The following is a 14286-nucleotide window of genomic DNA, read 5'->3' as shown; positions in this document are numbered from 1 at the left end:
GGTCACAACTGCACCCAAACTATCACACAGCTTACATACTGGCCGGCAAGCTTTTATTTTGCTTTCCTCCAGAAATGATACATACTGGATGTGCACTGGCAAGCACTTCTGAAGTTCAAATAAAGTTCACTGAAGTAGACATGTAATACAGGTATGCATACATTCAGCAAAGTCATGTTGGCCCAATCTCTCGAATAGAATCTGAAAATGCAGCACTTACTTTGAAGACCATCCTTCCCACTTCACAAGCACCTGCCTCTTCCCCTGCAAAATGCAAACAAAAAAAATCACTAAGCTTACTGACTCTTGAAAATGACACAAGTGACACTGACAGAACCTCCATTTTCACAAAAATACACCCATTCATTCCTCCACGTACTCATGGGCGGATTAGGGGGGGGGGGGTTTACAGAGGTTCCGCCCCCCCCCCCCTCCCCCTGTCCAAAAAAAAAGAAGATTTTTTTTGTTTCTGTCTGTAAAGCCGTGGAAAGAGTTAATTGTTAAATTGTCACAGTTGATCATGTTTAAAATCAAGGATAAGCCACAAAATGTTTATTAAATAGCTAAAGTTCTTCAGCTTCAGGGGGGGAGCCCCCCTGACCCCCCAACGAGGTGTCTACGGACCACTGGACCCCAGGTTGTAACCCCCCCCCCCCCCCCCCCCCCCCCCCCCCCTCTGGCTTAACTGCTCCGCCCCTGCGTCTATTCACTGTATTCTATTCTACTGGGATTTTTGCCTTCTCAGCCTGCCAGCGCTAGTTCGCAGCTGGCGGGCTAATTATAGTCGAACTCTCCCCTTCCGCGCGCAAGCCGGCAAGCCGATAGCAAGCGTATTATCTAGGTCACTCTGGAATGTGTCTAAGTGAAAATGCCGGTCTGTAAAAATTCGTGTTTCTTGGTGTGAAAATGGGATCGTTTTCGTGACTTGACCCGTGGATTACGTTCATCTTGTCTATTTGGTTACTCTGAGATACAGGCTTTGTATTAGTGCAAACTAGAGGTTAGTGTCTGACTCGTTTTGTTTGATTTTGTGGTAATACTGATATCACTCATACTGACACGTGCTTCTTTGTTCCTCTTAAAAGAAACAGAATTTGCGCGTTGTGTACCATTTTTTAACCACGCTCAATATTGATAGCAGCCACCGACTGTGTTTCTTATGTTGCCGTCAGTAAGCACTTAGTCTAAACTGTGTGATAGAGTGAGAATAAGTTTTGAGTCAGGTGTTTGTGTTTCATTTCTGGAGCAGTTTTGTGCCGTAATTTTTGTTTACCCACGCGCTGCACGGTTCTCGGAACAGGCACTCGATACAAGACACTTGTTTTATGCAGTACGACAATCACTGTGGCTGTTCACTCTAGTGCATTTCATTGTTTCTGCTTTTGTTATTGCTTGTTTTGCGTTTCTCCCCTTCTTTTTACATTTAGTCAAGTTTTGACTAAATGTTTTAACATAGAGGGGGAATCGAGACGAGGGTCGTGGTGTGTGTGTGTGTGTGTGTGTGTGTGTGTGTGTGTGTGTGTGTGTCTGTGTGTGTGTGTGTGTGTGTGTGTGTAGAGCGATTCAGACTAAACTACTGGACCGATCTTTATGAAATTTGACATAAAATTTCCTGGGTATGATATCCCCAGACTTTTTTTCTTTTTTTCGATAAATGTCTTTTATGACGTCATATCCGGCTTTTTGTAAAAGTTGAGGCGGCACTGTCACACCCTCAATTTTCAATCAAATTGATTGAAATTTTGGCCAAGCAATCTTCGACGAAGGCCGGACTTAGGTATTGCATTTCAGCATGGAGGTTTACAAATTAATTAATGACTTTGTTTACAAATTAATTAATGACTAATGAAAAAAAAAAATTACTTTGGTCATTAAAAATCTGAAAATTGTAATAATTTTTTTTTATATAAAACGATCCAAATTTACGTTCATCTTATTCTACATCATTTCCTGATTCCAAAAACATATCAATCTATATATATATACGACTTGTGTCTGTCTGTGTGTCTGTGTGTGTGTGTGTGTGTGTGTGATTGATCGCCATGCACGGCCAAAGTTCTCGATGGATCTGCTTCAAATTTGGTGTCCATATTCAGATACACCCTGCACAAAATCTGGTCGATGAGATATTTCAATACGTGCTCTCAGCGCGCAGCGCAAACCGATTTTGGTGTTTTTTGGGGGATCAACTTCCATAACTCTTCCTTATCTTCTCCATGTTTTCAGCGTTTACCTCCCTTCCTTCGTATGGTGCAGTACGGTATTAGGGGCATCTTCGGATATTCCCGGCGTTCTGTTACTATTTTTAGAAGGTCACCGCAGTGTCCAGAACGCTTTCCTTGGACCCGTAAGTTGTCCTCACTGTAAAAGTGCAAAGGTCGAATCAATTTATAGCCACGCGAAAAATACACTGTCATCTATCTCTATATATTTATACATATAGATATATATATATACGGCTTCTGTGTGTGTGTGTGTGTGTGTGTTTGTGTGTGTCTGTAGAAAACACCTGTGGACTGTAGAGTTCTGTTTGTGATGTGGTATGGCTGCTTTTCTGAGTCCAAAACGCCATCTCTTCTGTGAAAGACCCAAAAAAATCCACAGGTTTAGACCCAATATCATATCACATGATAAAACATCTACCACCTAACTTTGTTAAGTTGCTCACTCAGTTTTTCAACCTATGCTGGTTAAAGGATACTATCCCCGCAGCGTGGTCAGACTCACAAGTAGTAGCAGTATTGAAGAGCGGAAAACCGGGCAATCTACCTGGCAGTTACCGCCCCATATCACTAACCCCCCACCTCAGCAAGATCTTTGAGCGTGTGGTGAACCAGAGGCTGGAGTTCCACCTCAATAAACACAATATCATTCCTACATGCCAGGCAGGTTTTAGGCAAGGTCGTTCGTGTGCGGACCACATTGTGCACGTCACTGAAAAAAATCAAAAAGACCTTGGCACATAGTAATAATTCTCTTCTTGGAACCTTCTTTGATATTAAATCTGCGTACGACAGCGTCTGGCATGCTCGTCTACTCCTAAAACTCGGCAGAATCGGTGTCTCTGGCCACATGTACCAATTCATCAAAAACTTCATCAGCAATCGCAAGATATCTGTCCGGGTGGGCTCTTCGGTGTCCGAAACCCATGCGCTGGACATGGGGGTTCCCCAGGGCAGTATCATCGCGCCAAACTTATTCAGCATCATGCTCTATGACATTACTTCTGTTAAGGTTGACGGTGCCAGTGTACTTCTGTATGCGGACGACCTCGCCTTAATAGACACTAATAGACCACGCCATAACAGAGTTACCAACACTGTTGACTTATCTTCTTACCAAACTAAAATCGACAACCTCTGTCAATATATGTACACCAACGGCTTCCAACTAGCCTCAAATAAAACAGTCTTTCTTGTTGTCTCCCGTAGACAACTGTACAGGAACTGCAGTATAAAGATAGGTTGTGATATTATCAAACCGAGCTCAGAAGTTAAGTTCCTCGGCGTTATCATCGATACCCGACTTAACTGGACCAGTCATATCGAACATCTGATCAATAAGGCCAACAAGGATCTTTATATCATACGCTACCTGGCGTCCCAATCCTGGGCCAGAGGGCGTAAGTGTGTCACAGAGGTAGTGCGGGCATTAATTCGCTCCCGCCTCCTTTACGGGTGCGAAGCTTATTTCGCGACGCGCCCGGCGCTCATGAAAAAACTGGCTATTATAGAGTGCAGGGCGCTCAAAATAGCTCTGGGACTCTCCCAACAAGCGAGTAAGAGTCGAGTCTACAGCGAGTGTGGGTGGCTGCCCCTTGTGGATGAGATAAAACTCCGTTCAGCTCAGTATGCTGTCAGAGCCCACGCGGTAGAGAACTCTGCCTGCGAGGTCCTGACTGACTTTTTTCCTCAGCACCAAAATTATGAGGCCAACACCAAACATAGCACCCAACTCTTGGCCAAAACGCTACCCTTATCCGACACAGTAAACCGCATTCTAGCCGATAGCGGGGTGAAGGTCAGTGAGCTGGCCAGGGTCCCCCCGCCCTCCTACCCGCCTTGGCTTGAGGAAACCCCTACTATCATATACGACAGTGAAGATAATACTACCAAAAAAGATAACCCCGTCTACCTAGCTACTGTTACAAAAGAAACCCTAAACTACAAATTCTCGGAGCATTTAAAAGTCTTTACTGACGGATCCAAATTTGCAGACGGCAGCGTTGGCTGCGCCTTTGTGATCCCAGATCTCAAAATCTCAAGGAAATATACTCTTAATAAAGACATCTCCATATTCTCAGCCGAGCTATTTGCCTTGCTCATGGCATGCACTTTTATAAATGACCTCCCAGTCACACCGCGTGCGGTAGTTTTCTGCTCTGACTCGCGCTCTTCATTACAAGCTCTGCATCGAAACACATCAAATCGGGCAGAGCTACAAAGAGAAATCCTCTTTATATGTCACCAGTTAATCTCATCCGGCACATCCGTATCATTTCTCTGGGTCCCCTCTCACGTAGGGGTCCGGGGAAATGAACTGGCGGATGTCGCTGCCAAAGAAGCGGCAGAATCTAGCCCAGCTAACACTAACATCGGCTACTCAGTAACCGAGTTCTACAGTAAAATCCGTAAACTCATTCGAAGTCAGTACGTAACATCTCTGTCCTATCAACCCATTGATATGAACGATCTACACCCCGATCTCCCAACAAACCTCCTCACTATCTTCAGACGCCTCCGTGCCGGCGGCTGCCGCTTCCATATCTTTAACAAGTCCTGCCATTGTGGAGAACCCTATTCATTTCAACACATTTTCGCTCCATGCGCTACAAATAGAATTACCTTTAAAACCTTATATGACCATATGCAGCTCCATGGTCTGAGTCCCCAGGATTATCTGCGCAGTAGCAGTTCTCTAGGCTGGTCACACAGCTTGCTGCTGTGCCGACTGGTCAGGGACTCGGACATGGGGCTGTGGGTATAACTAAGCCCAGATTATCACATCAGCGTGTTTCAGTTTGAGGTTGAGTGGCTCCCGCCATCCCTCCTGATTCCAGCGACTACCTTCTAGACAACATATCCTCACCCAAGGCCCACTAGTCGCCAAACTGTACATATTGTTTTTATTACCACGGCCTTCGTGGCTTACATCTTAATCCTTTTATTTGTAAAAAGTTTTGAGATTTATTGTTCGTGTTCCTCTTACTTGCTCATCTATTTGGTTTTATTGGTGATCCTGAAAGGTTCCACTTTTTAACTCGATTTGAAATAAAAAAAAATAATATTACAAGCCCGTTATTCAAGATATAGAATACAGACTTATAATTCTTACCAAGAAACATCTTAACTACTTTTCATTTTAACAAATTCCACAGAGCATTATCAACTCAACCCCACCCCCTGCCCTCCTCTCCTTATTTTTTGTTTCTTTCTTTCCTCTTTTTGAAAGCGGACAAACACTCAAGTCCTTAATGGCTCAAAACCGTAGGACTTTTAATATTAATTTTAACGAGTGTGACTGATCAACCCCACCCCCTGCCCTCCTCTCCTTATTTTTTGTTTCTTTCTTTCCTCTTTTTGAAAGCGGACAAACACTCAAGTCCTTAATGGCTCAAAACCGTAGGACTTTTAATATTAATTTTAACGAGTCAGTATGTTCTGACCTTCCTCTGAGAAGCCATAACAGACTAAAAAGGGCTTAGAGATAAGCTCTAAATGTTTCATTCCTGTGTGAGTGGACTTCGCCTCCAAAGGTGATTATGGTGATTCGGCACTCGATTACATTCGGCGTCGTCAACATGAATGGGACTCGACATGATATGATCATGAATGGCATCATGGTCACTGAATCATTTTCGTGCTGTTCCCATTCCACGAATCTGGGAGGGACCTAAGCTTGGAGGATCCATGGTTCGGTTCATTCAAACGGGGGGTGGGTGTGACAGGGAGACTACCGCCGCCCTTCACAGTAGACTCTGCAGAGTTGTGCGCCTTAGAAGTTGTGAGATATTTATAGCTCTTTATAGCTCGCAAAGCAACACCTGTGGATTGTAGAGTTCTGTTTGTGATATCGTAAATATTCTGCATCAAATTTGGTGGGCATATTCAGGTGGACCCCGGGCACAAACTGGTGGATAAAAACCGGCGAAGCCGGGTATTCCTCTAGTATGTTATATATGGATTAAAAACAAGCTCTGAAAATTTAAAATATAAAAATTATTATCAAAAATAAGTTTCCGAAATCGATTTAAAAACAATTTCATCTTATTCCTTGTTGATTCCTGATTCCAAAACCATATATACTGTTCAAAAAAAGAAACGCATAGTTGCTACTTGCCAAATTGTTTTATTTTTCGAAAAAATTAACAGAAAATCCAATATTTAGATTATTTGTTTGAAATTTGGTATGGACACAGTTGTATGCACACACAGTTCATTTGCATCTTCAAATCAATCAGTCAATCAATACGATTGGGTGCCGAGGCTGTCAAGTCAGTAGGGGGTGTGACTGCCTTGAGCAGCAACAACTGCCCGGCACCTTCTGGGCATGGACTGGATCAGATGCCGGATATCTTGCTGTGGGATGGTGTCCCACTCCTCCTGAAGTGCCTGCAATAGATCGCGGTGATTTGCCGGCGCTTCTTCTCGCCTGCGCACACGTCTGTCCAATTCATCCCAGAGGTGTTCTATCGGGTTCATGTCTGGCGACATGGATGGCCAGGGAAGCACCTGGACATGGTGGTCGGTGAGGAACTGGGTGGTGAGTCGTGCTGTGTGCGGGCGAGCGTTGTCCTGCTGGAATATGGCATCCTGGTCAGCCAGAAGAGGAAGGGCGTGTGGGCGCAGAATTTCCTCCACGTATCGCTGGGCAGTTATGCGCCCTTGGACGTGCACCAGGGTGCTCCTTCCAGCGGTATTGATCGCCCCCCACACCATGACGCCTCCACCACCATGAACGGGTGCCTCATCCACACAGTTGGGCGCGTAACGTTCGTTTACTCTCCGGTAGACCCTCCTCCGACCATCATGTCGCTGGAGCAGGAAGTAGGACTCGTCGCTGAACCACACGTGTCTCCAGTGATTCCGGACGGTCCAGCGAAGGTGCTGGTTGCCCCACTGCACTCGGTTCTGGCGATGGCGGCGGGTGAGGACAGCTCCTCTGTGAGGTCTGCGAGCTCTCAAACCAGCTTCATGCAGGCGGTTCCGCACGGTCTGGTCCGATAATCGGTGTGGCCCGGGGAGAGCCTGGACAGAAGATGGGGCCGACAGGAAACGATTCCGGAGGTGGCGGAGCCGTATGAAGCGGTCGTGAGCAGCAGTTGTCGCCCTTGGTCTTCCCGCTCGTGGCAAGTCAGCAACGGAGCCAGTGGCTTGAAACCTGACCCACAGTCTACTGATGGTGCTCTGGGACACGTGGAAGTGCCTGGCGATTGCACTTTGACTTTGGCCTGCTTGTAAACGACCCAATGCAATTTGGCGGTCTTCTCTGCTCAATCGGGCCATCTTTCGTCGCTGAATTGTCGTCTGATTTCTTTGTGGCGAACAATCCGCTTTTATGGGTTTTGGAAGACATGGTGAGAGCTCAATATTCCCCGAGTTTCACGAGATTACACTGAAGCATGACGAGTGGTCATGCCAAATGAGCAATTTTGACATTGTAGCCACTGATAACGCATGCGTCACGTGCAGAGCTCACTTGTGGCAATGGACGAAAGGTCGACGACCAGATAAACATTTTCTGCAGTTTGGTGGATATCCTTGTAGCCATATAACTAAATTAACCAAATATTACAAGCTATGCGTTTCTTTTTTTGAACAGTATAGATATGATATGTTTGGATTAAAAACACGCTCAGAAAGTTAAAACGAAGAGAGGTACAGAAAAGTGTGCTATGCAGCACAGCGAAACCACTACCGCGCTGAACAGGCTCGTCAGTTTCACTCCGTTATGTACATGCGGTGGACTACGGTCATTGTGAAAAAATGCAGTGCGTTCAGTTTCATTCTGTGAGTTCCACAGCTTGACTAAATGTAGTAATTTCGCCTTACGCGACTTGTTTTTTTCTTCAATGAAATTTTAATTTTGTTTTCTTTTACATTGCAGGTTACATTTCCATTAAATTACTTTTTAATTCAACAAAAATCTAACCAAGGACGTTTGGGATCAACCTTTCGTAGCGCAAGTTCTTGTTGAAATACAATTTCCAATGGAATATGCGATTTAGTTTTCTTAACTTTGCTAATGCACATTTTTGCTATCAATAAAACATGGTTAATTAACGCTGATTCCTGACATTCTTCGATTCTGAATAATACATCTGTAATAGACAATAAGAAAGCCCGACCTGTCAGACTGTTCAACATTTTTTCAATATAAGTCCAAAACCTTCTAATTCGGGGACACTCATAGAAAAAGTGTTCCATAACATCCAAAATATGTGGGCACTCGTTACAATTTTTTGTTTGACTTACTTTCATTTTATGTATTAAAATATTGGTGGGATATAAATTGTGACAAATTTTCCATTGCAACACACGCAGGCGCACTTCTTTAGTCACCTGTCGTGGCAACAACCACGTCTGTTCGACAAAAACAAAATCTAGTTTTCTTTTCCAAAAATCGATTGCATGAGATTTTTCAATGCTATCATTCCGTTTTTTTCTTTAAAGGCACAGTAAGCCTCCCGTAAACCATTACAGATACGGTCAGGCTTTTACACACAGTACAAACACCCTTTCATTTAAACACTCACCAATTGAGAACATCCTAGGTGCCCTCCGTAAAGAGCGAACAATTTTCAAAGAATTTATTTTTGCGTGGTTTATCTTACCCCTGAGCCATTGTGAACCCGTGTGATCCAGTTTCCCTTTTTCACAATGTAGTCGTCAGTTAGTCATTTGAATGCGACTCGATGTGAGCTTATTTACAATAGCACGTTTTTGTGCACGAAACAAACGGCGGTGATTCACAAGAACTCTAGCGATGGCTTTTGACTGTTGAGAGGAACGGCGATATGCGTAAACCGTCGTCTGCTTTTTCAAACTTTCACAACTTCGAATTGTACTGATCTTGTCTTGATGAAAAAAGAATTCTTTTATGATTAAAGAATGTTTGTGTAACAAGCTGTCAATTTACTATTTAGATTTTAAAAGTTATGTCTAGCGCAAAAACGCACCACGGTCCAAAAACATTTTGATAATCATCGATTCACGGCTATCGCCAGTTTACATCGATAGAATGAGACCCGAAGGGAAGTAACTCATATTTGACCTGAGTTCAGGATGGGTCCAAAAAGTGTTCGAGACAATCTGCAAAATTAATTCTTTAAAAATTGCTCGCTCTTTACGTAGGGCACCTAAGATGTTCCCGTTTGGTGAGCGTTCAAATGGAAGGGTGTTTGTACTGTGTGTAAAAGCCTGACAGTATCTGTGATGGTTTACGGGAGGCTTACTGTCCGGGCGTGATTTCCGGTATTGAATATTCATAACAGCCGTCCAGCACCAAAACGAGGCGCCATTGTTGTAGAGGACCAAGTCCACGAAAATAAATTCTTTGAAAATGTCTCACGCTCGACAGAAAGCAGCCAGGATGTTCCCGTTCGGTGAGCGTTCAAATGGAAGTATGCTTGTACTGTATGTAGACGCTCGGGGAGCTTTGTGATGGTTTACGGGAGGCTTACTGTGCCTTTAAATATAACTTAATTCACTTGGGTTTGCTTTTAAACACATTCAATTCATCATCAATCATATCTACATTAACTATATGTGCTGGGTTGTCTACAATCCAATCTTTCCATTGTTTTGGAATATAATGTTTGCCAACAGATTCTACCTTGAACCACCCCGTATATTCAAGGCTATACCGAGCGTACGCTGCCGTACCGCCAAGCGATTGTTGGCTAGGATGTGTTGATGCTGTATGGTTTCCAACGCGCGGAGTCAATTTTTTTGCGACTCAGACATTGCGGCGGTGCGCTACCACACACTATTGACTGCTTCATATATTTTTGAATGTTTGCACAATACAGACCGTTTTGAATATTGATATTTCACATATCAACGCAGGACACATCAATGAACATAATAGTTTGGCTTGTCAGGCTATTTATTGACAAATAGGCGTGTAAGATGGGATGAAACTGGGCGAACAATGCTTGATAGTCTATGAGTGATGACAGATCTTCGGCAAATCGGTTCGTATGTTCGTTAACGTGTATATTTCTCGTTGAAAAACAACCATGTACTAAATACAAACCTTACTCATTCCCGCAATTATGAATTTAAGCTGTACGTGGTCTCAAAGAGACACATTTTGTTTTGAATGTGGGACACTTTCCGTGAAGTTGGCGACAACGCTTTGTTTACACCTGGCGTCAGCGCGCTCTCAGTATAGCGGAATATACTGCGTTGAAACTACTCACAATCAAAAGGTTTAAACCTGCAAATGATATTAAGATGCTCTTTTTAATTTGCCTTACTTATTCTTTTAAATTTAACATGTGCATGTTTCATTTCTTGGAACTGTTCAAATGTTTTACACTGAAAACCAAAGCCGATTACTTGCCTCAATTGATTTTTTTTAGCCTACTGAATTACGTCAAAACTACAGGCTCAAACAAATAATGACGTCATTTTAAGTGGCACACACATGTACATAAATGCCTTCCCTTTCGAATGATTTACAGTTATAGAATTTCTGTCAAGCGGTTTAAGTTTTATGTCCGTTTTATGAACCCAACCCTTTAAACGAGAATAGTAACGCCAAAGAAGAAAAACATACACACAAACCAACGTTTTTCTCACCGGTGGTTTGGAATATTGCCCCACGACTTTAGATTTAGTGTTGTGGTGTTAAAATCTATCAGAACAAATGTGTTTGCTAACGTGACGCCTAAAAGTAACCAAAATGGTCCTTAGCCGACTGACTATCTCTCTCTCTGACGGATTGCATTTGAATAATGACATCCAATAAAGTCTACCAATTGCGTAATTCCTTTCTAAGCTCTCTGTCTCTGACGGATCACATTTGAATAATGACATCCAATAAAGTCTACCAATTACGTAATTCCTTTCTAAGCTCTCTGTCTCTGACGGATTGCATTTGAATAATGACATCCAATCAAGTCTACCAATTACGTAATTCCTTTCTAAGCTCTCTGTCTCTGACGGATCGCATTTGAATAATGACATCCAATAAAGTCTACCAATTACGTAATTCCTTTCTAAGCTCTCTGTCTCTGACGGATTGCATTTGAATAATGACATCCAATCAAGTCTACCAATTACGTAATTCCTTTCTAAGCTCTCTGTCTCTGACGGATCGCATTTGAATAATGACATCCAATAAAGTCTACCAATTACGTAATTCCTTTCTAAGCTCTCTGTCTCTGACGGATTGCATTTGAATAATGACATCCAATCAAGTCTACCAATTACGTAATTCCTTTCTAAGCTCTCTGTCTCTGAAGGATTGCATTTGAATAATGACATCCAATAAAGTCTACCAACAGCTGCGAAAACTTTTAAGAAACTTGAAACTCATCAAAAGGAATGAGTTGCACCTTGGGTCATTTCGGTCCTGAATTTCCCGACCTGAGCCAGGCAAAGCAGGAAAACAATACAACGTAATTCCTTTCTAAGCTTTCTGCTTCTGACGGTTTGCATTTGAATAACGACATCCAATACATTCTACCAACTATCAGCTGCCGAGACATTTGTCTCGAAAAAATACGTTAAAGTTCCCCTTGGTTTGTCACTGTCAAAAAAAGTTATTTGGGATTACTGGTAGCTTTTTTGTACTACCACGCATATGTAACGCTTTTTTGATAAAGTTGATACTATTTACAGCTTTCCGGTCATATGTCCGGCTATCACTCACTTTTAGGTGGCGGATGTCCAGATAATTATAACAGGTGTTTCAGAATCTCTATTTTTGGGTGTGTAACTTTCAATAATGAGTGTTTTTAATTTTTTTTCTCAAAAAGTATTCTTAAAGTCTAACACATGTTTACACTCGCATTCCGTTTATGTAGCTTTTAGAATAAAACAAGTTCAGATACAACACATTTTTCTTTGCGGCAAATGTCCAGATATCCCCCCTCAGACACGTGTGTGTGTGTGTGTGTGTGTGTGTGTGTGTGTGTGTGTGTGTGTCTGTGTGTGTGTGTGTGTGTGTGTGTGTGTGTGTGTGTGTGTGTGTGTGTGTGTGTTAGCGTGAAATATTGACTACGTGTTAAACAATTAACCCTTCGTTGACCTTCTGCCTTTCTTCTTTTCTGATCCAGAAGCTTACTGAGGTAAGTAAGAACATGTAACAGTTGTAGCGAACAATGCAAGAAATATTAGTCAGATTATCGTCCGGATCTATATATATGTCTTTTGGTGTTGTTATTTTACTCATACAATTTCTGAAACAGGACGCTCTGTGACGAACTATTCTTCGTGAACATTTGCAGTATGTATTCACTTTGTTTCAACTTGACGTAAACAAATTTAAATTGGTTTGTTTGATGCTTTTGAACTTTGCAAAATACATGTGTATGTGTACTAACAATCTGTGTTTAACGTGATGTTCTTTCTTTATTTGGTGTTTAATGTCGTTTTCAAACAGGTTATATCGCGACGGGGGAAGGGGGGAGATGGGATAGAGCCACTTGTCAATTGTTTCTTGTTCACAAAAGCACTAATCAAAAATTTGCTCCAGGGGCTTGCAACGTAGTACCCAATATTGACGGACTGTGTGATGATATCTTCTGCTATGGTCTGTTGAGACAGTGATATCAAAATCAAGACCGGAGGTCGAGATTTTGATATCACTGTCGAAACAGACCAATAGCAGAAGATATCATCACACAGTCAGTCAATATTAGATATATTGCTAATTCTCTGGACATTTTGTATTTACTGTAAAGAAATTACAAAAGTATTTGTCTCAGATTTGGCTGTTCCATATTCCTCCCTCTGATTATTATTTCTTTTTGTTCACTCTTTTCTCGTACTTTTCAGTATTTTAAAATGTTTTTCCTTTCAAAAAGTCTTTCGTCACTTGCTCAACTAAATTCTGGGATAATTACATTTTCATATATATTTGTTTGTTTTTAAATGTAGGTGTTTTTGTTTTTGAAGTGGGGAAGCAATAAAGAGGTCGTCGATATCAAAACTGATATCGACGGAAATGTCGTCGATATCACTTTTGCACTGAGCTCAGTTTTGCCCAATTGACCAATGGAAATCCACGTAACATATGAAATAGCAATATTACAATATATTACCTTACTGGGAGAATGCAAGTTCCCAGTACAAAGGACTTAACATTTCTTAAATACTGCTGGACTAAAATCTTTACAAAAATTGACTATATTCTATACAAGAAACACTTAACAAGGGTAAAAGGAGAAACAGAATCCGTTAGTCGCCTCTTACGACATGCTGGGGAGCATCGGGTAAATTCTTTCTCGTCCCAACCAATATGGGACTCCCCCTAACAAACGTGATGTAACCAGACTGCTTTTTACATTTAGTCAAGTTTTGACTAAATGGTTTTAACATAGAGGGGGAATCGAGACGAGGGTCGTGGTGTATGTGCGTGTGTCTGTCTGTCTGTCTGTCTGTCTGTCTGTGTGTGCGTGTGTGTAGAGCGATTCAGACTAAACTACTGGACCGATCTTTATGAAATTTGACATGAGAGTTCCTGGGTATGAAATCCCCGAACGTTTTTTTCATTTTTTTGATAAATGTCTTTGATGACGTCATATCCGGCTTTTCGTGAAAGTTGAGGCGGCACTGTCACGCCCTCATTTTTCAACCAAATTGGTTGAAATTTTGGTCAAGTAATCTTCGACGAAGCCCGGACTTCGGTATTGCATTTCAGCTTGGTGGCTTTAAAATTAATTAATGACTTTGGTCATTAAAAATCTGAAAATTGTAAAAAAAAATAAAAATTTATAAAACGATCCAAATTTACGTTTATCTTATTCTCCATCATTTGCTGATTCCATAAACATATAAATATGTTATATTCGGATTAAAAACAAGCTCTGAAAATTAAATATATAAAAATTAATATCAAAATTAAATTGTCCAAATCAATTTAAAAACACTTTCATCTTATTCCTTGTCGGTTCCTGATTCCAAAAACATATAGATATGATATGTTTGGATTAAAAACACGCTCACAAAGTTAAAACAAAGAGAGGTACAGAAAAGCGTGCTATTCTTCTTAGCGCAACTACTACCCCGCTCTTCTTGTCAATTTCACTGCCTTTGCCATGAGCGGTGGACTGAC

General features: G+C 41.9%; 1 protein-coding gene across 1 annotated transcript in view; it reads right to left on the bottom strand.

The window, feature by feature from the left end:
• Positions 1-14286, bottom strand: part of LOC138946752 (cyclin-T1-like) — a 110054-nt gene that overhangs the window by 1728 nt on the left and 94040 nt on the right. The window contains exon 12 of the mRNA XM_070318155.1: positions 221-264. Within this exon, the coding sequence (XP_070174256.1) occupies positions 221-264 (44 nt within the window). The remainder of the gene's footprint in view (positions 1-220; positions 265-14286) is intronic.

The sequence above is a fragment of the Littorina saxatilis genome, linkage group LG14, assembly GCF_037325665.1.
Source record: "Littorina saxatilis isolate snail1 linkage group LG14, US_GU_Lsax_2.0, whole genome shotgun sequence".
Taxonomy (NCBI): domain Eukaryota; kingdom Metazoa; phylum Mollusca; class Gastropoda; order Littorinimorpha; family Littorinidae; genus Littorina; species Littorina saxatilis.
Note: the sequence above shows the minus strand (reverse complement) of the source record. Positions and strands in the feature narration are given on the sequence as shown.